The sequence below is a fragment of the Hippocampus bargibanti genome, linkage group LG11 (genome assembly GCF_051943395.1).
Source record: "Hippocampus bargibanti isolate YZ-2025 linkage group LG11, ASM5194339v1, whole genome shotgun sequence".
NCBI lineage: Eukaryota > Metazoa > Chordata > Actinopteri > Syngnathiformes > Syngnathidae > Hippocampus > Hippocampus bargibanti.
In genome coordinates this window covers 7013621-7040069 of record NC_142744.1, presented here as the reverse complement: position 1 = coordinate 7040069, position 26449 = coordinate 7013621, and the positions used below count along the sequence as shown (strand labels likewise).

Here is a 26449-nt window from a genome sequence, read left to right as displayed (position 1 = left end):
GATAGGCAGAAGAGTAAGGAAGCAGAATAATAAATAATAAAAAATAAGAATAAGAACAAAGTTCGCCATAAGACATAGCATGTGGACTTGGCCTTCGGGCTAGCGTGGCTGCTTCAGACAAATTCACATCACCAAAGGCTGTTTATTTTTTTCAGCTCAAGCATAATATAATAATTCATCTGCCTTGTCGTAGCACTATTTTTTTTTTGACAATTGACAGTTAAAGGACAACCGACGTCTCCGGACAAGTTGTGTGCATATAGCTATATTTTACCTTTTAAGACTCGTGCTGAATATTCTGGAAGTCTTGTTTTTGAGTTAGTGACGAGTCCGTACGTGATGTCACTGAAGGAACGCCCCTGACTGAAAAAAAAGGAAACATTGTAGCAGTCCTTCCATCACGTCAATGCTTGTTTGGTCTGAAAACCTCGTGTTGCACCAGAAAGAGCCAGAAGAGGGCGTCCAACCTCCATGTAAGGAATTTATAAGCCTGTGGAAACGGGCTGATTCATTCCTCACAGGAGCTCGGTGGCCATTTTCTGCCTCTTTTTGGGTGAGACATTTCACCCCAATGTTGCCTCAAAATGGCACGGAATAAATTCTTTAATCGATTGCCCTCTTGGCGTGACGTCACGAACTGGGGGCGGGACTTTCTGAAAATGCCCAATTCGCAGCTCAATTTTTTGCAGATTTTGGACACTTTAAGTCATTTTTATTGTTGTTTTGCATTTGACTAAAAATATATACTGCGTGTTTTGGGTATTTTAGATGCATTGACACATTTTTAATGTCACTTAGGAAACAAAAAATGTGATTTTTTTTTAAAAAAGGGATTTTTTTTTTAGCTGTTCAGCAAACATAGCCAAAACATTAGTTGATGATAATGTGACTATCGTTTGTATCAAGTTTTGAAATGTATTAAGCAAAAGTAAGCACCCTCTTTGTGACTTATAAACACATAAAAATGTATATTTGTTGAGAAAATGTGCCAAAAGAAAAACAAAATGCAAAACAAAATTATTGTTTTTGTTCTCCTCTCTCTCACTTTTTTAACAGCGCATGTATTCTGCTGTCATGGCAACCGTGGGTCCTCTTCTCACATTTTTTCTCCTGCTGCTTCATTTGGCTGATGGCTCATTCCCAGAGGAGCCCAGTCCACTCAGCTACGTCCCTGTGGAGGGTATGTGTCCTTGTGTCTAGGTGTTGGTGCGTAATGCGTGTGCTCGTCTCGCATTGATGTATGGCCCCGTGATACATGTGGAAATCCCGGGTCAAAAGTCAGTCTTGCAGTTTGGCTGCATTAAAAAATACTCTGGGAAACAGTCTCTATTTTGAAGTATAAAGCACACCTTTATGATGCAAAAGAACCCAAAAAATGGAAGAAGGGAAAGAAAATAAGAATCGGTTTGGATTTTGAAGGACAACCGACACCATTTTTTTGTTTCCTAACTGACATCAGAAAAATGTTTTATAGCATCTAAAATACCAAAAACATGCAGGCTGATATTTTTAGTCAAATGCAAAACAACAATAAAAATGAGTTAAAGTGTCCCAAAACTACTTCAAAATGACCTTGGAGATGCCGAGTTTTAGAAGGTCCCGGCCCCTTGTTCGTGACGTCACGCCAGGACGTCTTGCCTTGCTCCAGAATCAAAACAATGGCTTCAGACTCGGAGAAGATGCTTTCTTGTTACTCATCCAGTTATGAATATGATTCAAATAGTTCTGAAGAGGAAAGCATAAATGTTTGCAATCGATTAAAGAAGTCCTCCCATATCAATTCGAGCGGCCAGGACTACAATGTAGCGTCCCAGAAAATGCACAAGATGGCGCCCAAGCTCCGTTGGAAATGGGCTGATTTGTCTGCTGGGAATTTGTGTCAACTAGTAACAAATAGTAGTCTTGGTGCAACACACAACGATTCACCATGGCATTATTTATGTTTTTTCCTTCTAATTTCGCCATCAACATGAAGTTTTCAGACCAAACAAAGTACCCAAAATGCATTGTGTGTCGCTTTCTCGGTCCGGGGCATTCCGGACGTGACGTCACGTCAGACATCGTCTCCAACTCGAAAACAAGACTTCCTGAATATTCAGCGCTAGTCTTAAAACGTAAAATATAGCTATATGCGGTGGAATCTTTGTAAAATACGCTCAGTAGAAGTCATTTGAATTGCTTTTACTAATTATGAACACAACTTGTCCGGGGGTGTCGGTTGTCCTTTGAGATAAAGATGAAGGAATGAGAGACATTTTGGACGTGCGAGAGAGAAAGAGAGAGAGAGTTCAGGTTAAAGCGAAAAATAGGAAAGAGACCTGAGGAGATGGATCACTTCATCACTTTCCCACTGACCCGTAGTCAAGGACAATGAGACGTTTTCCTACACGTCTCCTGGTGATGAGCTCAACCCGTTTTCTACCTCTCTGAAACTTTGGATCGCTCTCTTTCAGCCACTTCCTTTCTCTGTCTCATCTGTTTTCTCTCATTAAGAGAAAGTAAGCGCTAATATCTTCCGACTACAATAACGATCACAAGCTCGCTTTCATTAGAACGGCCACCTGATAAACACCGATAGGATATCAATGTATTTATGGACAGTACGACTCACTAGCCTCCGCATTTGAATACAAAAAAGCACCATGGCATCAATTAGCGTTTTATTAAACGGAGCTTTTCCAGAGGTTGTTTGCGACTCCGGCGTAGTTATTTTATTTTTCGCCCCGTTTCAGTGATGAGAAGATATCCAGTGTTCTTGGGCAGAGCTCACCGCTCAGCACAGAGACAGGATCTGCACATCCAAACGGTTCTACAAGTCAATCGAACGCTTTACATAGGAGCCAGGTAACTAACGGCAACCGGCACCAACTGTGTGTGACTGATGCGCTCACGTTTTGTTTTTTTTTTTCTTCGTTTGATGCTTCCATCTGCTGTCCCTGTAGAACTTTTTTGCTCTAATGATAATATTATAATAATAATAATACATTATTATTATTATTATTATTATTATTATTATTATTATTATTATTATTATTATTATTATTATTATACATTTTATTTATAAGTGCCTTTCAAAACTCTAAAAGTCACTTTACAGTCACAGGATAAAATTTTTTTGTGGGTGAGCAGCGGCAGCCACAGGCGCCAGCGTTCACTTAACCTGGAAGTAACTCAAATAGATAGCAAGCTAGCTATGTAGCGAATAGATAGCTAATAGCTAGCAAATATATATCTAATAGCTAGTGAAAATATAGCTAATTGATAGCTAATAGCTAGCGAATAGATAGCTAGTAGTACTTGAGACCTGAAACAAAATGGCGGACCAAACAATGAACAACCCTAAAGATTGTGTGAACAAAGCAAACACCAGAAGCCCCCCCAAAAAATACAAATAAAATGTAAAAAAACCAGGAGATGTTACAATACAATACATATTGATTTATATAATGCTTTAACAACAACTGAAGCGTATAAGGCGCAAGGTCATTTGAAGAAAAGGTTTCTTCAGCCGTCATCGATACTTCTTGTCGTGTCAGACCTATCCAAGCAAAGGTCTGGCACCGCCACCTCTGGACATTAGGGATATATATGTAGGGCCAGAGCTACCAGCAAATTTTAGTTCACTTACGAAACCCCTCGGATGAGAAGCGAAATGTCCGACACCTTCAAATAAGTACAGATGACGGCTGAAGAAACCTTTTCATCGATTGACCACTCCTGTACGACTGAGAGCGGACACAGACGTATTGTCATCTTTTGAAGAAATTCAAGCCTTTGGTGCACCTTATACATCGGAAAATACAGTATATCTGAGTTGGTTTCCGTAGCTGTTTATTGGAAGCGCTACTTTGCTTTGCTAGGGGTTCTTTGTTATTTTTTTTATTTTTTTTTTTAAACTGCTTCACGGGATTGAAGTTAATGTTCAACAAAACTAAATGTGAAAGGCAAAATGTGATACGTGAAAAAAAAATCATTGTGAAGGACAAATGTAAAAATAAATAAAAGCACAGACAAGTTGTTTTTTTCTGTGGTTCTAGAGATGATTTATATCGGGTGGAACTGGACAACATGGCTGGTGATGAGATGTTCTACAGCAAGGTAACGCTCATTTTGTGGAACAAAATCACAAAAAGAATAGTCGTTCGTGAGCATTATTTAGTTCTTATTCTCTTTTCCTCAGAAGCGGACATGGGAATCCAACAAAAATGACATTCGAGTGTGCCGAATGAAGGGGAAACATGAGGTATTGTGGTATCAACACCATCTGCATGGATACACTTCACACCTGTTACCTTGTTTATTTTACATATGAATTCATGTCATCGAACAAGCGGCTCCTCACGTCATTCAAACAAACATGGAGGAAATAAAATGCGACCTGAATTCAAGTAAAAACCTACCAATAGACTTGAAAGCTCTTTTTTACCAGAGCCATTGGGACAGATTTAAAGTGTAGAATACAAAGGAAACATCATTAATACTACAAAAGAAGATAGATGAGATGGTGGGAACGGATTGTGACGTCTTGCTAATAAAAGCGGCAATGGAAAATTGTTTACAGGATAGAATAGCGATCGAAACATTGCTTCAGGGAGATAAAAATAAATGAACTAAAATGAGGCACTGTAGCTAGTGGCGAGTGTTTTGTTTGATAGTCCCTTCAAGGTTTTCCAACTCAACTGCCAATTGGTATTATTCGATTCCTTTTCGCTCACAACATGGCACAGTTAGCAAGCTAGCTAGCTGACTGCCTGTACCGTGACAATTAACGCAGCTTCATTTGCCACAACTAAGTTTCAAAACATATTAGTGAACATAAAATAAGGCAGAACGAACTAAAATGAGGCAGAGTACTGTAGCTAGCGACGAGTGTTTCATTTGATAGCCGAGCCTACTTGCTTGACTCAAGCTACCTCTCAATACCGCTAGTATCACGTCACGTCCAACGCAAGTCTTCCTTCCCGACTGTATAAAAAATTTGAGTCTCTTCAAGGTTTTCCAACTCAACTGCCAATTGGTATTACTCGATTCATTTCTATCACAACATGGCACAGTTACCAAGCTAGCTAGCTAGCGAGGCCTGTACCCAGACAACGCAGCTTCATTTCCCACAATTAAGTTTCAAAACATATTCGTGAACATAAAATGAGGCAGAATGAACAAAAATGAGGCAGAGCACTGTAGCTAGCGACGAGTGTTTCGTTTGATAGCCTTGACTCAAGCTACTTCTTAATACCGCTAGTATTCATGTCATCACAAAGAGGGTACAGCAAGTCCTGAAGAATGAATGAATGAGACTAATAAAGGCATATCCAATCCAATCCAATCCAATCCAATCCAATCACGTCACGTCCAACACAAGTCTTCCTTCCCACAATCGTAGTCCTTTCAAGGTTTTCTAAATCAACTGCTAATTGGTATTACTCAATTAATTTCTATCATAACATGGCGTAGTTAGCTAACTAGCTAGCTATGGCCTGTACCCTGACGCACATATATAAAATTATATTATATAAAATTGTAACGCAGCTACATTTTCCACAATTAAGTTTCAAAATAATATTAGTGTCTTTATTTAAATTCCCTCGCAAGGAAGTCATGTTGCGGACCGGCATGAAACAAATATGAGAAATTAGAAATTATGTTCTTAGCTTCTGATAGCGCTTTAGCGAGCAGAGGAGACCTTCGCTGGCCTGACTATTCACCACACGGTGATGATGTTTTCCTGGATGAACAAACATGACATAAAAAGATGGAAATGGAATATGTCAGAGGTAGAAGAACAAGCGCAAGCATGAATGTGTCGACTCAGTAACCGCATTGATTTTGAGTGGCACACACGCAAGACGACCGAGGCCATTGAGCTCATTTCAAGGTCAACTCAACACATGCCGCTGGTCGCATATTTTTCAGATTTAATCATGCGAATCATGCAAGAATTCCGTTTGAGTGATAGGCGTTTTTTCAAGAAAATAATGATTGATTTCGAGAAATATTCGGTAAAGGGTTGTTTTGAACGGTGAAAAAAAATAAAGCTCGGATAGGATATTTGTGTTGACTTATATTAGATGAGCTGCAAGGCTTTTTCACAGTGAGCATAAGCAGGCGAGGAAAATAAAAAATAAAAAAAGAAGCACGGGATGATTTAGTATCATATCCTAAGGCACCTTATTGGAATGGTGTTTTTTGTAGTTATGAGAAAAATATTTTACAGCAAGGGAAATGTTGAAACTGGCCAGGTTGCTGTAGCATTAGAATGTTTTGGCCATCTTGTGTAGCGAGATAAGGAAATGATTGGAAACACCTCTCGGGCTGATAAATACCTTGCATGGGATCTAATTAGCTGTGCCAGTGTGTGGACGTTTTACCGGTGTGTCAGTTTAGCTTATACTACAAAGACTAGGGGGGAAATTTGCATGGAGTCCTCGTTAATCAATCTTCCTTTTCCCCATGACTCGGCACAGGTGGCAGCAGCGCAGTTGTCTCTGTGTTAAAAGGCTAGTTTGATCCACGTTGTACACGTGCTTTCTCAGCCGTCTTGTGCGGAGCTATGTTGAAAGTTTAATTTTCTCACCGCTGCTCCTTCAAGCCTTTTAACGGTGTTGTTAAAATCACAGAGGTTAGACGTGTCGAGTTGCATCTCCCCTAGTCGTCTCATTAATTTCCGATCCATCAACAGCCCTTCACCTTGAAGAAAGCTCACAGAATCAGGCTGAGAGTGTTATTTCCTCTCAGGATTCTTTTTAAGATTTGTTCTCCACATTTCGCCATTTTCTGCAAGAGGTGACTGAAGTACTCCCACTGCGTACTTAAGTAGGAAGCAAAAAATATGTTGTTAAAGGTAAAAAGTAGAAATTGAAAAGTTGAAAATATGATATCTTGCCTCTGTGTGTCAGACAAGGTAAAGAATATTTGGATAGTAAATTTTCAGGCTAGCAGGAGACACAGCGCACTCATTCCTTTAGCAAACATGACAGCTAACGGCTAAACTACTCCTTGAAATGGGTGCAATGAAGGGGAATATCGCGCTCCTGTGAATCCCTCGATGCTGCTGTCACCAAGATCTCGATAAATCACGGTCTCAACATCATGTCGTCATTGGAAAAATATAAGAAGCCTATTTTTATACACCAAAGGGGGAATAAGTCCCGATAAATGTTATCGAATGCGGTGTCGGGGAAATAAACACACGACGAGGGAGCAATGGGACTAAGGGACTCTAGTCTATCTAGTTTATATATATCCTCAGATCTTATCTCATGTGCAAGGGCGGTAATCAACTTTCAAGGTGATAAAAAAATGTTTAATACCAGTCCCCTATGCCAGTGGTTAATCCTGACCTGGTCTAACTGAAGTTAAAGAATTAGTCAAGAAAGAATTATCACAAGGAAAAGCAAAAATTGAACACATTCGGAATTAGGGCCCCACGTCACACTTTTCAATTCCCGAATACATTTGAGAATGGCAGCGAATTAGTTAAAAAATATTTGAAAATACTCTATCCAAGAACTCCAAATACTGATCTGTATACAGGTAACATCCGACTTACGAACGAGTTCCGTTCCGACCAAACGGTCGTAAGTCGAAACGCTCGTAAGTCGAAATTGCTGTGTGAGAGTGAGCTGCTGGTTGGCTGGTCAAAATTGTCGTACGCGGTGCCGGCCTGCTAGCTTGTTGCGGTGCCAGGAGTAGAATTATTATTTTTTTAAATAGTGTCTGGAGGTCGTGGTCGTAAGTACGGGTGGTCCTAAGTCGAGCTGATCGTAAATCGAATGTTACCTGTATTAGGTGGATTATAAGGCTTGAGAGAAAATGGAATGCTTTTCACTGCGCTTCATAGTGCGGAAAACACGGTAATTTCCCGATTGGTTATTAGCTCAAGCCGCCAACTCATGACGCCATTCTCTGATTGATTGTATGTTTCCGCAGGGTGAATGCCGTAATTTCGTCAAGGTTCTTCTCCAGCAGCACGGAGGCCTATTTGTGTGCGGAACAAACGCCTTCAACCCGCTGTGCGCCAACTACACCGTGAGTCGCCTTCAATCTCTGTCGACTAGCTGCTCTTTGCATTTTTATCTGCTCAGTCTCAAGACATGTCCCCCTCTCCTTCCGCGTTTCAAGAGAGATACTCTAGAAATGGTGGGTGAACCCGTGAGCGGGATGGCGCGCTGCCCGTATGATCCACGGCACGCCAACGTGGCATTATTTGCAGGTATTATTTGGGATATTGAGCGCACCAGCTGCAAACACAATGTTTGCTCGTTCACATGATTTATGATCACGCCTCACGCGGAATTGCTCGTTTGGTTTTAATCTCACCGACCTTGTCCTATCTCTCCATCACCTTCCTCCTTCTTCCTGGTCTTCTTAATCTTTCGCCGCTGGTGCTCCCAGATGGAAGTCTTTTCACTGGTACCGTGACAGATTTCCTGGCCATCGATGCGGTGATCTATCGCAGTCTCGGCGACAGCCCCGCCCTGCGCACGGTCAAACATGATTCCAAATGGTTCAGAGGTATCTTCGCACAACACAACACATCAAAATTGTCACCTCCAAATGTCACATAAACTATGTTTGTCTTATCTAGTTGTTCTTGCTTACATGTAGAATATAAAAAACAAAAATATTATTCTAGGGGGACAGGAAAAAAAATGTTGCACTGCAAATGTAAAAAAATATCTGTGAGGAAATATGTTCATAATTGTCTAAAGATGGCACAGAATTACATCAAATAATTACTTTTCTATTAACTCATTCCGTGCCAGACGAGGTGCAAAAAATTTGTCCACTCCAGTGCCAGGGTTTTTGTCATTTTCACTCAAATTCCATAACCCGCAGAATATTGGGTTTTAGGACTACATCAACATTAAATTAGGTATAAGAAACCTTAGACTGTCTTCTTTCATTACGAAAAAAAGTTAATTCCTAAGTTATATGGGTCTGGAGTTATCTGAGCTTGAAATGGGGGCGGCTGTACAACATACAATACATATTGATTTATATAGCGCTTTAACCACAGCTGAAGCTGTAACAAAACATGGACAAAAAGGTAAATGCTGCCCCCTCGTGGAAGGGAAAAATATTGCTAGAGGTCTGACCAGCGCTTTATCGGCACCCTCCGCAAGAAAAAAACTAATTCGGGAATGGCGCTCAACGTCACACTTTTCAATTCCCGAATACATTTGGGAATGGCAACGAATTAGTTGAAAAAACATTTGAAAATATGCTATCCAAGAACTACAAATACTGATCCATATATTTGGCGCAAGGGATTATAAGGCTTGGGAGAAAATAGAATGCTTTTCACTGTGCTTTATAGTGCGGAAACTACTGTAAATTCAAGGCAGCGTAAGAAACCTCTTAGAGTTAGACTGTCTTCTTTCACTACAAAAATAGTAAATTCCTAAGTTATATGGGTCTGGAGTTATCTGAGCTTGAAATGGGGACAGCTGTCCAAAATACAATATTGATTCTTTATAGCGCTTTAACAAATGCTGCCCCCTCATGGAAGGGAAAAACATTGCCAGAGGTCTGACCAGCGCTTTATTGGCACCCCTCGCAAGAAAAAACAAAATGTGAACAAATTCGGGAATGGCGCCCCATGTCACACTTTTCAATTCCGGGAAAAAAAATTGGGAATGGCAGCGAATGAGTTTAAGAGAGCAACATAGTTTCTTGATGCCACAAGATGGCGCCGCAGCAGTACTTTTATATTAGACAGTGCTCCGGCCTCTGTCACGGTTTGCGAGGTGGTGATGGCGGGTGCGGATCCCAAAAAGCAGGCACGAGGGAGCAGGAGGTTGTTTGACAAATTGTATTAAAATAAAGGTCAGCAGGAACAAAATGTAAAACATCAAAATCATCTGAATGGAAAAAATACAAAGTAGCAAAAGAAGACCAAAAGTAAAAGTCTGCCAAGGTTAAACAAACACATACACAATGCATGCAGCAAACAAGCAGCAAACAAACAATGAACCGGCACCGGATGGTCGTGCCGGGTGTCCTTTTAAGTGTCAATGATTAAACGACCAGCACCTGCGAGGCTGCAGGCATGGGTGACGTCGCTACCCGCTGGTCGCCAATCTGATCGGGACGACCAGCACCTGTGCAGGTGTAGGCGGGGCCGACAGCGCCCCCCGTTGGTCGCCAACCAGATCATGACAGCCTCAGCACAAAAGCAGTAAATAAGCACCCCCCCCCCCCTAAAAAAAACTGTGAAGAGCTGAATTCATAAATTGGGAGCCGCAAATGTCCGGGATATTGTTGTATTGTATAAATTTGAGGAAGCCATTAGAATATTTAACGCCCTCCACATATTACATACAGAACACACCACAAATGAATGAATAACTACTTTTCAAATGTAAAAAATAATGAGTATTATTATGGTTTACATGGCACAATTTGACATTTTGGTTCAGACTTTAGCAAGCATCATGTAACTTGACATGCTTGATTTGCTTTTGTGGGTCGAATAAAATGATGTGGCGGGCCAGATTTGGCCCGCGGGCCTTGACTTTGACACCAGTACATTACATTATAGTGATTGTGCCTTGTACCATGCAGCGGATTTGGAGATAATTGTTCTGACAGTCACTCTACGTTGCCGGCATAGATGAGCAAAATTACACAGATCATTTTCAGACTAATCAAGTAAAACGGGATCATTTCCTGCACGCACGCACACCTGATGATCTTTCGTCGCACAGCGTTGGGCAATCAATGGTACAGACATAATATCGTTATTGTCAATGGAAATTGGAGACGGATGGACAAAAAAAGGATAAATACAAAGATGGAGATGTCCTCATGTTGCCTTTTTTCTGTTAACGTCCTCATCTAGAGCCTTACTTTGTGAGCGCCATGGAATGGGGCTCTCACATTTATTTCTTCTTCCGAGAAATGGCCATGGAGTTTCATCATCTAGAAAAGGTGGTTTTTATCATTCGTGTACACTATTTCTGAATTTTCATGTCATTCATCCCAATTGTTACCGTGCGCCGCCATTTTATTGTAGGTTATGGTGTCCCGCGTGGCACGCGTGTGTAAATCCGACCTGGGCGGTTCTCAACGTGTTCTCGAGAAACAGTGGACCACCTTCCTGAAAGCTCGGCTCAATTGCTCCGTGCCGGGAGACTCGCATTTCTACTTTAACCTCCTCCACGCCACAAGCGGCATTATTCACATGCAAGGGCGGGATGTCATTTTGGGACTTTTCTCGACACCCCCAAACAGGTAAGCTGACGGTTTGGAAAAAGGGGGGTTGGTTAAAACAAATGAGCGTCTTTTTTTAAAGACGTGCAAGATTTTTGGAATAGTGACGTTTATTCCAAATTTGTTCCAGTCATCTTGGACTGTTTGGAAAGATCTGCACACATCGATAGGTTTAATCATTTCAAGTCATTTGATTTAGATTGATTCAAAACCGCTCCAGACAATGTATGTCAAGGGGAAACGTTAATTCTTTTGTAGACCGGACAAGCACTTGAAGAATATTGACAGATATGATTTGGGGAAAAAAACATCAGAAATATATCTTGATGGTTCGTAGATGTGTTTGTCCATTTTTTTTCTTCAGCAAGGTCATATACTGAACACATGATATAGTTATCTTGCAGCCAAATCAGAATACAATATCAGAGAGGCAGCAGTCTTTTTTCTTTCCCCGCACTTCACAAATAAATAAATAAATAAATAAATAAATAGATAGATAAATAAACAAAATAATAATAATAATAATAATAATCATCATCATCATAAAATGATAATAATAATCATGATGATGATGATGATAATAATAATAATAATAATAATAATAATAATAATAATAATAATAATAAGAAGAAGAAGAAGAAGAAGAAGAAGAAGAAGAAGAAGTGGAAGAAGAAGAATAGCAACCATAATAATATAATAATATAATAATATAATAATATAATATAATAATATAATAATAATAATAAATAGTAATAATAATATGATGATGATAGTAATAATAATGATAATGATCATAATAGTGATAATAATGATAATAATAATAATAAAAAAGATGATGATGATGATGATCGTCATGATAATAATGATAATGATTATAATAGTGATAATAATGAAAATAATAATGAAATAATAATAATAAGATTATGATGATGATGATGATAGTAATAATAATGATTATGATAATAATAATAATAATAATAATAATAAGATGATGATGATGATGATAGTAATAATAATGATCATAATAATGATAATGATAATGATAATGATAATAATGATAAAAATGATAATAAGGTGCCGTGGGAGTAGCTGCCTTGACAGCAGCTGGTATATTTTGTTTTTCTACTTCTTTCATTACGTTGCGGCTGTGAAATGTAAATTCTCCAATGTGAGACTAATAAAGGCTAATCCAATAATAATAATAATAATAATAATAATAATAATAATGTTATAATTTTCACTGGATTCTTCCCTCTCCGTCCGGCAGCATCCCCGGTTCTGCCGTGTGCGTGTTTGACATGCAGCAGCTGGCTCACGCTTTCGAGGGGCGCTTCAAGGAACAGAAATCCCCGGAGTCCATTTGGACTCCAGTGCCAGAAGAAGCAGTTCCAAAACCCAGGTAAGCTTCAGCATAGAAGATATTTATAGATATTTTTCCTGCATTCTTACATTTTTCCCCTCCATCCAGACCTGGAGGATGTGCAGTCCAAGGATCCCGATTTAGTTCCTCCACCACGCTACCAGACGAAGTGTTAAATTTTGTCAAAACTCACCCTCTGATGGACGAGACAGTCCCACTGCTGGGACACAGACCCTGGGTGGTCAAAACTATGGGCCGGTACTGTGACAAAATACTTGAAAAAACTTGAATGCCATGAAAAATTTTAGCTCTACAAGGCACCGGAATGGGGGCGGGGGGGGCATAGATTTGATTGAGCCGCGTCGAGTAAATGTGCTTTCACAGCCAATTTGTCTCTGCAGGTACCAGCTGACAGCAATGGTGGTGGACACTGACGCCGGACCCTACAGGAACCGCACAGTTTTGTTCCTGGGTTCAACCCGAGGGACAATTCTCAAGTTTCTCATGATTCCCAATGGGGATTTGATGTCGCACACCAGTGTGTTTTTGGAGGAGGTCGAGGGTTTCAACACTGAGAGGTGAGTTGTAGTCAAGAGATTTTTTTGTTGTTGCCTTTTTTTGTCCTTGATATCCGATCGATGACACCTCTTGGCATAGTGCTCCATTACATCTCATAGGTCGCTTCTATTTTAGAAACAAGAACTTCTCAGCGAGATCAGCTACTCTCTGTTGCAGCATTATACATTTACCGCGTCAAGCTTCAAACAACTTTTCAATAATGGTGGGGTTCAAATCATATTTTCCGCTGTGCAAGGCTCACCTAAAAGTCTTGATTTTCTTCCAAAGATGACCCTGCGCCTTATACGCAGGTGCGTCTTGTATGTGAAGTTACTTTGATGACTGTCAGCAGCTTTAATATTCTTATTCTTATTCTTAATATTATTCTATTATTATTATTATTATTATTATTATTATTATTATTATTATTATTGGATTATATTTGATTAGTCTCACAGTAAAGAAATTTACATTTCACATCAACAAAGTGATGAAAGTAAGAGAAAAGGAAAGGAAAAAGTAGAAAAACAAAAAACAGGAACTGCTGTAAAGGCAGCCACTGTCACGGCACCATCTTGAAGTAAAAAATAAATAAATAGATAAATAACAAATAACATGACAACACAAAGACACAGAGAGTAATATAAAATAACACAAAAGACACACAGTCATTAATCTTAAGCACTTTCTGCACCCTCTTTGTTGTATGAAGCAGTTCTAGATAAAGTAGGAGAGCATCAAAACATCCTTTTCACCAGTGGATCAGGGGTGTCATGGTGAAATGTGCACGTCTGCTACAAGCTAAATGTTGAAAGCAAACACTAAGCTGTAACATTCTTTGATGAAAAGAGACTGTCTCACATTTTATGTAAATCCCACGTAAATCCACGTCAATTCCAAGCCGCGGCAGTTCCACATACGCATCTGCGCACCAACCTATACTATATATTATATTTGGTAAACTTTTTTTCATTCATTGAAGGTGGTCCTTATATTCTGGTGCGCCTTATACACCGAAAAATACGGTAATTAATTTTTTTGGGGGGGCCATGTTGTCGTTCGGGTTTGCCTCTGAGCGCTCATGCAACAGTCCCCAACATGCACCAACATCACTTGTATTGCTTTCTATTAATCGATTATCACAACTGTCAACCTATTCCAATAAACTACGACAAAAACAACGTTCGATCACTTGAGTCTCTAAATTAGCACATGACCCACCTGGAAATGTTTTCATCTCCTCACAGATGCGGTGAGGATTCACCGCAAGCCCGCCAGCTCTTGTCTTTGACGTTGGACCGCACCAGCCACACTCTGCTGCTGGCCTTCCCGTCCTGTCTGGTCCGTGTGCCCACATCCCGTTGCCACCTGTACTCCCGTTGCATGAAGTAAGCAAAGCAAGTGAACTTTTTATTATGGTTTCTACCGAATTTCTGAAACGACGAGACGTCGGAAGAATGAAAATGCTGAACTCTGCACAAAAATCAGGTGTAAAAATGTGGAGTATTACGCAGTGGATTCTAGATATATGTGAGTATTGTTATACTGGGTGTCTACATGTGTTGCTGCGCCGTTTGAATTCAAATATTCATTAATGAAAGTGTGATAACACCACTAGCCCATCTATGTCGTTTTTTTTATCACACATTAGAATTACGCTGGTGGACTTAAAGGCCAGGAAACAGCGTCTGTGTAGGCTCTCAGTCATGCAGGAATGGTGCATCGATGAAAAGGTTTCCTCAGCCGTGATTTGTACTTCTTTGAATGTGTCATACGTTTCACTCTACATCCGAAGAGCTTCGTCAGCGAACTAAAGTTGTGCTGGTAACTCTGGCTCTACATATATCTCTAATGGACAGAGGCGGCGGTGCCAGACCTCTGCTCGGATAGGTCCCTGCTCTAAGGTTGGGGGAGCAGTAAACTCCTGAAGCTAATCTGATTACTTCTTTTGTTCTGTCTGATTACCGCTAATGTTCTATGCCTGGCTCTGATTGCCCCATTAATAAAAGTAATAATAATAATACATTTCATTAGCTCTGGTATCACCTCATTAGCACCTTAGCGGAGGGACCTATCAGAGCAGAGGTGTGGCACCGCCACCCCTGTCCATTAGGTATATATATAGGGCCAGAGTTACCAGCAAAAATTTTAGTTCGGTGATGAAGCTTTTCGGATGAGGAGCAAAACGTCCGACACCTTCAAAAAAGTACAGATGATGGCTGAAGAAACCTTTTCATCGACAGCAAACAGAGTGTTTCTGAAACGTATTCAAAACTTGCAAATATGTCAAGGCACCGCTGCATTTCCAGACAGATTCATAAGCAAGGGCGAGATTGGATACGTATCACGTACCATGAACTTAATTCCCACACTATGCATTTGATTTCAATCTGGAAATAAATAAACGAAAAAACAAGAAAACCACAGTGCGCCAGCTGCTCACAAAACAAATACGGCAAATCATGCGTAGCGAACTCGACCTTTAAATCAGTTGGGTCATATTTGACATTTGGGAATTGTGTAGCCAAGCAGATTAACGGCTACATAGTTACCTTTATAGCCACATTTGCAGGCCTCTTGTGTTTCGCTCCGTTTTGCTTGGCTTGGATCACCTTTGTTCCATTTTCGATGATGCGTTTGCACACAGGAGTTGCCTCGCCTCCAGGGACCCGTACTGTGGCTGGACCAGAGGCAGCACCTGCTCATTCCTTCGACCAGGAACCAGGTAAGGTTCGAGAACAAAAGTTTAAGTGAGCTGATTGGTTGACACGAGGTGATCATAATAACAGGCGGAAACAAAAACGAGGACAACGAAAGCACGCGAGGAAACTAAAGTATGAAACAAAAGCCAATGAAATATAAACTCATTCACTGCCATTCACAAATTTATTCGGGAATTGAAAATATGAGCGCCATTCCAGAATGTGTTTGGGTTTTGTTTTTTCATGCTTGGGTGCCGAAAAAGCGCGGGCTATGGCTGCTGGCAATGTTTTCCACAAGGGGGAAGCATTTCCCTTTTTTCCATGTTAGCGCTTTGTTCCAGCTTCAGCTGTTGTTAAAGCGCTATGTAAACCAATATGTATGTATTGTTATTTGATACATGTATTATTATATTATTATTATTATTATTATTATTATTATTATTATTATTATTGCAAATCAAACATTTGAATATCAAGGATAATGATTCGCTGTGAAAAGCCGAAAGGAAAAGGATATTATTATTATTTTGTCTGGCTGCTGCTGCTCACCCGCAGAAAAAAAAATGTTGTTCGTATGTGCTTGTAAAGAGTCCATGAGACTTATGAGAGGCGCTTAGAATTACAATGTATGATTATTATTAATATTATTGCATTGTATTTTTGACAGCCGTCCCCATTTCAAGCTCACATAACTGCAGACCCATATCATTTAGGAATTAACACTTTTTTTCTGATGATAGAAGAGAGTCTAAGGTTTCTAACGCTGTATTGAATGTTTATGTAGTCCTAAAAGTCAATATTCTGTGGGTCCTGGAATTCAAGTGACAATGACAAAAACCCTGGCACTGGAGTGGGTGGGCACATTTTTGCACATCGTCTGGCAGTGAATGAATTAAAAAGAAACAGAATCAATTAAACATTTTCTTATGTTAATGTTAAGCAGATTCCTTACTTACAGACAGTGTATTGTAGGTGTTCAAATACCTGACATGTTTCGGCGACTACTTCCGCCTTCGTCAGAGTGTCACGGATGTTGCTGTGACGCGCCATTTTCAGCTGGTGTTGCTATAAACATTTTCTTGTTGATTATGAACGATTCACAGTTTTCCAGCTCAAGATATATTTTCCTCAATTATTATGGATTCAAACGGCTTGGTAAGGTTTCTACAAGGTCAAGAAAGATAAAGAAAACAAATATAAAAGTCCGACAGGCCTTAAAAAAGAGAGAGAAGGAGGCAAAGAGTAAATTTATCTACTTGTAAAGTGCTTTAATGAAGTGATACTATCACGCAGCCCAAATCTGAATTTTGATTAAAATGTTTATGAGTGCATAAATCCACCTTGCCAAACTGCTAAACGAATAACGCACATTTTGATTAAAATCAACATGTGTTGTGCTCCTTGTCCTAATGAACCCGCAATGGCTGATTGTTGTGTAATTGTCTATTTTAAAGTCGTTCGTGCAGGTTTTTGGGGAACAGACAGAATAATTTTGTGATGTTTTATGCAAACCTTCGCTCTTATAGTCTCGTCGTTTATTCCAAAATTATTCAGTAGGTTATCACCACTTGCCGCCGAGAAAAATGAATTGCATCAATCATTTTTGCTCCGAAAACTCCTCGGTCGCTACATGCTTAGCTGACCGTGACATCTGACCTCCTTCTGGGCACGGAGATGAGAAGAAAATCAATCGGAGAATAAACGGCAGATCCTATTACCGCCAGTGACCTATCAATATGTGGGGAACACTGTTTCATTGATTAGTCTCCCCAAATAGTCCAATTTAAATAAAATAGTCGACCAGACGTGCAAAATCATATCCTGTTTTGTTTTATATGCTTTTATTAAAGATTAAGTGATTTAATGCACAGGATTGTTTATGTATGTATGTATTATGTATTTATTTATTTATTTATTTTTATTTATTTATTTATTTATCAGTTATTTATCTGGTCATTCTTTCATTTATTTATTTATTTATTTATTTGGTTATCTAATAATGTTTTATTTGTATTATTTTTAAAGTGTCTATTTATTTATTTATCTGTTATTTATATGGTCATGCATCTGATCACTCACTCATTTATTTATTTATTTATTTATTAGTTATTTATATGGTCATTTATCTGATCATTCTTTTATTTATTTATTTATTTATTTATTTATTTATTTATTTATTTATTTATTTAACTATTTATTTATTTGTATTATTTTTAAATTGTTTATATTGTTTATTTTATTTATTTATTTATCTGGTCATGCATCTGATCACTCATTTATTTATGTATTTATTTGTTTGTTTATGTATGTATTTATCTGGTCATTCTTTTATTTATTTATTTATTTATTTATTTATTTATTTATTTATTTATTTATTTATCTGTTCGTGTATCTGTTCAGCCACTGCTCACCCACAGAAAAACTTATCCTGTGACCTCGAGAGTTTTGAAAGGCGCTTATAAATGAAACGATTTATTTATTTATTTATTTATTTATTTATTTATTTATTCTCTGCTCTGTTGATGTGTGATTCCTCTGTGATTGCAGGCTTCCTTTCCAACAAGATGTAGAATACGGAAACACCACTTCCCAATTAGGAGATTGCGATGGTAGGTGACTGCTCATCGTGTCTGAAATTAACCCTTTCATGCACCTTGTAACGTGATAACGTGACAAAACGTCCATTGTACTATGGAGCTGGAAAATGGAAGTCTCCGCCTAGTGGTTGAATTACTCATTGCATCCTCCCGCTAAAAAGAGAGAGAGAGAGAGAGAGAGAGAGAGAGAGAGAGAGAGAGAGAGAGAGAGAGAGAGAGAGAGAGAGAGAGAGAGAGAGAGAGAGAGAGAGAGAGAGAAGCAGACAGAGAAACCGAGAGAGACAGAAAAAGAGACAGAGGGAAATAGAGAGAGAGCGACAGACAGACAGACAGACAGACAGAGAGAGAGAGAGAGAGTGAAAGAAAGATAGAAAGACAGAGAAACAGAGAGAGTGTCAGAGACAGAGACATAGAGAAAAGCAGACAGAGAGAGACAGAAAAAGAGACAGAGGGAGACAGAGAGAGAGAGAGAGAGAGAGAGAGAGAGAGAGAGAGAGAGAGAGAGAGAGAGAGAGAGAGAGAGAGAGAGAGAGAGAATGAGAAAGAGAGAGACAGATACAGAGATACACAGAGAGAGAGAGAGAGAGAGAGAGAGAGAGAGAGAGAGAGAGAGAGAGAGAGAGAGAGAGAGAGAGAGAGAGAGAGAGAGAGAGAGAGACTGAGAGACAAAAACAGACACAGAGGGAGAGTCAGAGAGAGAGAGAGAGAGAGAGAGAGAGAGAGAGACTTATGCAGCTTTACTCAGTGGAAACTCGAACCCCGTTTCTCCAAAGGATGAAACATTTCCCCTTTTTTAGGTGTGCCACGTACAATATCATTCGACCACAACTTCAAAGTTTAAAACAGCTCCTGTCAACCTGTCAGTGCATTCGCTTCATTTCAATCCGCCACACGGGCTGCACCGTGAAAACAATAGCACGGTGACTCCCGAGCAAGAGACGAGTATTTCCGGCAATGGTTGCAGATGGCAGTGATTAAAGACGGGTGGAAACATTGAAGTCACGCTACGTTGTATGGAGAGAATCTCCGGCCGCCGATGCCGCACAATGGAAAAAATGAGAAGCGGAGAGAAGAAAAATAGGAGCTCGCTCTGTGTCCTCGGTGACAAGTGCAGGCTTCGCTGAACCTTTCGGAGCCTGCAGAGCCCCAAGGCTGCACTGGAGCAGCGTTATTGTGTTTTAAAATATCATGGCTGCTAAATAGTTCGACAATGGGGTCGGTTTAGGGTCGAGCAATTGATTTCTTATTGTAAATTGGATTGGATTTGACTTTATTAGTCTCACAGTGGAGAAATTTACATTTTACAGCTGCAAAATTATGAAAGGAAGATGAAAAGGAAAGAAAGAAGTAGAAAAACAACATACAGGAGCTGCACAAAACACAGGAGGCAGCCACTTCTGCGGCGCCATATTGAAGTTAAAAGAATAAAAAAAACTAAATACAGTGATACCTCGGCTTAGCGAATAATCATAACAATCCATTTCATTTCTAAGCGCCTTTAAAAACTCTCAAGGTTACTTCACAGTTGCAGGATAAGTTTTTCCCCATGGGTGAGCAGCGGCAGCGAATAGATAGCTAATAGCTAGCGAATAATAATAATAATTCATTTTATTTCTAAGCGCCTTTAAAAAATAAATAGCTAATAGCTAGTGAATAAATAACTATTAGCTAGTGAATAGATAGCTATTAGCTAGCGAATAGATAGCTAATAGCTAGTGAATAGATAGCTATTAGCTAGCTAATACATAGCGAATAGAAAGTTAATAGCTAGCGAATAGAGCAGCGGCAGCGAATAGATAGCTAATAGCTAGCGAATAATAATAATAATTCATTTTATTTCTAAGCGCCTTTAAAAAATAAATAGCTAATAGCTAGTGAATAAATAACTATTAGCTAGTGAATAGATAGCTAATAGCTAGTGAATAGATAGCTATTAGCTAGCGAATAGATAGCTAATACATAGCGAATAGAAAGTTAATAGCTAGGGAATAATAATAATAATAATCCATTTCATTTCTAAGCACCGTTCAAAACTCTCAAGGTCACTTTACAGTTGCAGGATAAGTTTTTTTCCCGTGGGTGAGCAGCGGCAGCCACACGTGCCAGCGGTCACGCAACCCGGAAGTAATTCAAATACATAGAAAGCTAGCTCGCTAGCGAATAATAATAATAATAATCCATTTCGTCCCATTGTGGGATGAATAAAGGTATTCTGATTCTGATTCTGATTTCAACGCGCCTTTAAAAAATAAATAGCTAATAGCTAGCAAATAGATAGCTAATAGCTAGCGAATAGATAGCTATTAGCTACCGAATAGATAGCTAATAGCTAGCGAATAGAAAGCTAATAGCTAGCAAATAGATAGCGAATAGCTAGCGAATAGCTAGCGAATAGATAGCTCATAGCTAGCGAATAGAAAGCTAATAGCTAGCAAATAGATAGCTATTAGCTAGCGAATAGATAGCTGATAGCTAGCGAATAGATAGCTATTAGCTAGCGAATAGAAAGCTCATAGCTAGCGAATAGAAAGCTAATAGCTAGCGAATAGATAGCTATTAGCGAGCGAATAGATAGCTGATAGCTAGCAAATAGAAGGCTAATAGCTAGTGGATAGATAGCTAATAGCTAGCGAATAGATAGCTAATAGCTAGCGAATAGATAAGATATTAGCTAGCGAATACATAGCTAATAGCTAGCGAATAATAAGAATAAACTCAAAACTCTCAAGGTCACTTTACAGTTGCAGGATAAGTTTTTGTTATAAGTTATATATTTGTCTTTTTTTTTTGTATCCCGCGTTAGGCCTCCTGCAGCAGAGCCTCCTGATTGAACCCGAAAGTCTGGTCTCCCTCAATCTCCTGGTGGCCTCAGCAGTGTCGGCGTTCACCATCGGGGCGGCACTGTCGGGCTTCGCCGTCTGCTGGATCATGGCCCATAAGCCAGCGAACCGTCGCCACGGCAACACCGCGCAGTCCTCCATCCGGCGGCGAGAAAGGGGCTTGTTAAGTAACGCCGGCGGAATGGGGGGCTCCGTGCTCAGCGTGACGCGGCAGGGGGGCGGGGAGCGCACCTGCACCCAAGGCGGCGAGACCCTCTTTGTGATGCCTAACGGGTGGGTCAAATCCGGCGAGCTGGACCCCGGTTTCCTCCCCACCCCGGAGCACACGCCCCAGCAGAAACGAAGAGGCCTGCGCCTGTCCGACTCCAACTCGGGGGGATGGGACACCAGCCAGACCTACTTGGGGGGAGGCTCCGTGGGTTTGGGCTCCCCCTGCCGTATGCCCCCCTCGGTTTATCTGACCACCAGACTGTTCCAACAAGGCGGCGGCGGCCGACACGGCGGCGAGGGCCGAGGCGGCGACGCTCCCCGGCAGCAGTACGTTTGCTTGAGTAGGCAGGAGAAAGGCGGAAAGGGGACGCCCAAAGGCCCCCTGAGGAAGTCGGCGGGGGAATACGTGTACCCCATGACGCCCCAGGACTCGCCCGAGCGTCGGAGGGTGGTCTCGGCGCCTAGCGCGCCGGCGGAGTGCGGCGAGCCTCTGCCTCTGCCTTTACGCTGGCCGGCCCCGGAAGGCTATCTCCTCAGCAGCCACGCCGTGGTGCCGGTCCCCTTGCCCCCGTCTGCCCACGGCGGTCAGCCGTACATGTCCCAACAACACACCCCGGCTCTCACCAGGGCCCTCCTGAGGGGGGCTTTGGAGCGAGGGGAACTGGGGGAACTGATGGACCTCAGCCAGCTGATGAGTAAGAAGAACTGCAACGACAGGACTCAGACTGGCCACTGAGGGAATCAAAAGGGCCAATCGCGGGCGCCCTCCCGTTGACTTGTCTTGAGCCTGATCCGATACCCCCTCCCCCACCCTCCAACCCCTCATCCTCCCTTGGATCTTTATCCTTCATTGTCATTCAAGCCCCTCTGTCTCAGGCGACCCCTCCCCGGTGGCGAGGCTCTCGATCCCACTGGCTACTGCGCCGGCCAATCTTTTTACTGGCTCGCACTAATTGGTCGTATGGACGGAGGTTGTTGCTGTGTTTGCACTGCGGAGCTTCCTCGCCTGCCAAACGCTCTTCAGGGCTGCAGGCAGAGGGCACGAGAAATACGGGAGGCATGCCAAGGGAAGAAAACGAACAAATCCCCAGGATTGAGAAAAAAGGTTTCTTCAGTCGTCATCTGTACTTTTTGGAAGGTGTCGGATGTTTCGCTCCTCATCCGAAAAGCTTCGTCAGCGAACTGAAGTGCTATTTTTGCATTGGATTCGATGAGGCTTTATTTGTCTCGCAGTGGAGAAATTGACATTTCACAGTAGCAAAGTGATGAAAGTAAGAGGAAAGGAAAGGAAGAAGTAGAAAGACAAAACACAAGAGCTGCTGTAAAGGCAGCCACTCTTACAGCGCCATCTTGAAGTAAAAAAAAAAACAAAACCTAAATCACAAATAATGTGACACAACACAAAAGCCACAGACAGCCATTCAATCCTAAGCACTTTCCGCATCCTCTTTTTCATATGAAACAGTTCTAGATGAAAGAAGAGAGGATCAAAGCATCCTTTTCATCAGTGGATCAGTGACGTCATGGTGAAATGTGCATGTCTGCTACAAGCTAAATGTTGAAAGCAAACACAAAGCTGTAGCGTCCATTTGATAAAAAAGAGACTGTTTCACATTTCCTGTCCCACGTAAATCCGCTTCAATTCCAATCCGTGCCAGTGCTCTTACAGTACAAAAATTTGTCCACTGCGGTGCCAGGGTTTTTGTCATTGTCACTTGAATTCCAGGACCCACAAAATATTAAGTTTTAGGACGACATAAACATTCAATACAGCGTTAGAAACCTTAGACCCTCTTCTTTCATCAGAAAGAAAGAGTTAATTCCTAAATTATATTGATCTGAACTTATACGAGCTTGAAATAACGGTGGCTGTCCAAAATACAATGATATACATACATATTGGTACATATATAGGGCTTGAACAACAGCTGAAGCTGGTACAAAGCACTAACATAGAAAAAGAGAAATGCTGCCACCTTGTGGAAAATTAAAAAAAACATTGCCAGAGGCAATGGCCAGTGCTTTCTCGGCACCCAAGCATGCAAATTCAAGAATGGCGCTCTACGTCATATTTTCCATTCCCGAATAAATTCGTGAATGGCAGTGAATGAGTTTATTAAGTGTTTGATGTATACTGGGGAGCTCAATAGAGGAAGGCCCCATCTTCTTGCACGCGTCGCATAGTCATCCATGCCACATTACTAAACACAGCCCAGCTCTAATTCGTAAAAACATTCCCCAGGAACACCAACAGAGGTTCAAGGTCTCGTAAAATGTGATGCAAAATAAAGTGACAGGCCGTGATGGAAACCCCAATGCCAAAAGGGGTAATAGAAATGCCCCCAGAAAGGCAAATGGGGTTATAAATTTGTTACTATCAAAGTGCCAAGTCCCATGAAAGAGTCAACATTTATATCAGTGGAGCCTTGAGACTGACAGATGATTTCCCAATAAACTAAACTGAAATAAACTGAAATAAAACAAAATAAAATAAAATAAAATAAAATAAAATAAAATAAAATAAAATAAATGAAATAAACTAAAATAAAACAAAACACAATAAAATAAAATAAAATAAAATAAAATAAAACGAAATAAAATGAAATGAAATAAAATGAAATAAATTGAAATACAATACAATTAAATTAAATTAAATTAAATTAAATTAAATTAAAAATGGAGATGAGATCAGATAAAAGAAATGCCTTGTTAAAGCCGATTTACTTTGAATGACCTCAATGGGAGCGCCGATAAGATGCTTCATGTGTACATAGTAAGCTTCAGTTCGAGCTTGAATGCAAACAATGTCGTTTCAGCATTTTACTACGAATGTAAAATAAGATAAATACACACACCTGCCTGTTGTTAAGTACACCAAAGTGTCAATTCAGCCCTCGAACCCCCCCCCCCCCCCCCCTGTTTTATAATGCCCCAGTCGAAGTGGAAGAGGCCCGAATTAGCAAACCTATTTAAAGTGTCAATAACAATTCATCCTCGTTCCCGCTGAAGCCTCATTCCAATCGAGTACTTTTAGGACATTAAGTCCAGTATCACATTCGGGTCTCACCGCAGACCTCTCCAGGAGTTTCCAGGAACTTGGTTGAGAAATCCCGGAGGAAATTATCAGTCATCCCATCAGGAACATTCCCAGACATAAACACTACTTCAGTCATATTTGGAGTTGTCTGGAGGAAATTTACTAAAGTGGGATGAGACAGTGATGGCGTTTTTCCATTTTTTTTTTGTATTTTTATTTTAAGCAGGATTTGAAATCAAGTTTGTGTTTGGGGGTTTGGTCATTACAGTGTAATAACTCGGTGGGCTCTAAGGATGTATCAATTAAGTGTTCCTTTTATTTCTCAATGTTTTTTTCATTCGCTATGAAGTAAATGATTAAAAGTTGGCTGTAAAATCAAGTACAGTAATCCCTCGTTTTACACTGTTAAAGGACAACCAACAGCATTTTTTTGTTTCCTAACTGACATCAGAAAAACGTTTTATAGCATTTAAAATACCCAAAACACGAGGCTGATATTTTTCGTCAAATGCAAAACACCAATAAAAATTAGTTTAAGTGTCCCAAAACTACTTCAAAATAACCTTGGAGATGCCGAGTTTCAGAAGGTCCCGCCCCCTTGTTCGTGACGTCACGCCAGGACGTCTTGCCTAGCTCTAGAATCAAAAGAATGGCTTCAAATTCGGAGAAGATGCTTTCTTGTTACTCATCCAGTTATGAATATGATTCAAATAGTTCTGAAGAGGAAAGCATACATGTTTGCAATCGATTAAAGAAGTACTTGTGTATCAATTTGAGCCGTCAGGACTCCATTGTAGTGTCCCAGAAAATGCACAAGATGGCGCCCAAGCTCCGTTGGAAATGGGCTGATTTGTCTGCTGATAATTTGTGTCAACTAGTATCAAATAGTAGTCTTGGTGCAACACACGATTCACCATCACGTTATCTATGTGTTTTCCTTCTAATTTCTCCATCAACTTTCTCGGTCAGGGGCGTTCCAGACGTGACGTCAGGCATCGTCACCAACTCAAAAACAAGACTTCCTGAATATTCAGCGCGAGTCTTAAAACGTAAAATATAGCTATATGCAGTAGAATCTTTGTAAAATACGCTCAGTAGAAATCATTTGAAGTGATTTTACAAATTATGGACACAACTTGTCCAGTGGCATTGGTTGTCCTTTAATGGGGACCGATAGACGGTGATAGACGAAAATACACATGAGATATCGTGCTGTCATTGGGCGACGTCAGCGCTGGGAATCAATCAACCCATAGCCATGTACAAAACTTTTTTTTTTAATTCTGAACATTTTTTTCCCCTGAAAAAAAAATCTGCGATATACTGAAACCGCGATAAGTTAACCGCAAAGTTGCGAAGGATCACTGTATCACCATCATACACTAATTGCCAGTGTCATTTCAGTGTTTTACTTCTGCCTGTTTACAAAAGCGCAAAAATAAAAAATAAAATAAAAATGTCGTGTTTAAGTGCCACGATGACCATTTTAGTCAGCGACCGCTGACTGAAGTCGTACTTATTGCAGTATGCTATGTGAGATATATGCCTTTGACCTTATGCGCCGAATGTTTTTTTTTTTTTCTGTTCCACGTGGACTTGTGCTGTTGACGCGCATCCGCAGCGATGCAAGCGACACTGTTGAAAACTGTAAATAGATGTACAGACACTTTCTCAATGCTCTTTATCATTACCCGTGCGATGAATGTGACACATACTGTGGACTGAAAGGCTGTGATGGCGTTTGGTGTCACATCTGTCATCAAGTTTTGTTTTGTTATTTTATTTTAAGTCTCTCTATGAAAACGTTTCTCCCACTGTCATCTGTACTTCTTTGGAGGTGTCGAACCTTTAACTCCTCATCTGAAGAGCTTCGTCAGCGAACTAAAATTGTGCTGGTAACTCTGGCCCTATGTATATCCCTAATGGACAGT

The 26449-nt window shown here is 40.4% G+C and overlaps 1 protein-coding gene and 1 long non-coding RNA gene across 2 annotated transcripts in view; one reads left to right on the top strand and one right to left on the bottom strand.

The window, feature by feature from the left end:
- LOC148891358 (semaphorin-6B-like) overlaps positions 1-26449 on the top strand; it is a 44599-nt gene extending 18150 nt beyond the window's left edge. Inside the window, exons 3-18 of the mRNA XM_089007441.1 lie at positions 1057-1180; positions 2733-2844; positions 4038-4098; positions 4181-4243; positions 7930-8028; positions 8122-8212; positions 8395-8514; positions 10844-10932; positions 11018-11235; positions 12482-12613; positions 12683-12832; positions 12976-13152; positions 14380-14520; positions 15780-15857; positions 18382-18443; positions 21235-26449. Of these exons, the coding sequence (XP_088863567.1) occupies positions 1057-1180; positions 2733-2844; positions 4038-4098; positions 4181-4243; positions 7930-8028; positions 8122-8212; positions 8395-8514; positions 10844-10932; positions 11018-11235; positions 12482-12613; positions 12683-12832; positions 12976-13152; positions 14380-14520; positions 15780-15857; positions 18382-18443; positions 21235-22217 (2700 nt within the window). The 3' untranslated portion in view covers positions 22218-26449. The remainder of the gene's footprint in view (positions 1-1056; positions 1181-2732; positions 2845-4037; positions 4099-4180; positions 4244-7929; positions 8029-8121; positions 8213-8394; positions 8515-10843; positions 10933-11017; positions 11236-12481; positions 12614-12682; positions 12833-12975; positions 13153-14379; positions 14521-15779; positions 15858-18381; positions 18444-21234) is intronic.
- On the bottom strand, positions 274-15823 carry LOC148891359 (uncharacterized). Its single transcript, XR_016116360.1, has 4 exons — positions 15685-15823; positions 14354-14500; positions 8324-8477; positions 274-363 (listed from the first exon to the last, which is right to left on the bottom strand). It is a non-coding gene; the product is annotated as an uncharacterized LOC148891359 (long non-coding RNA).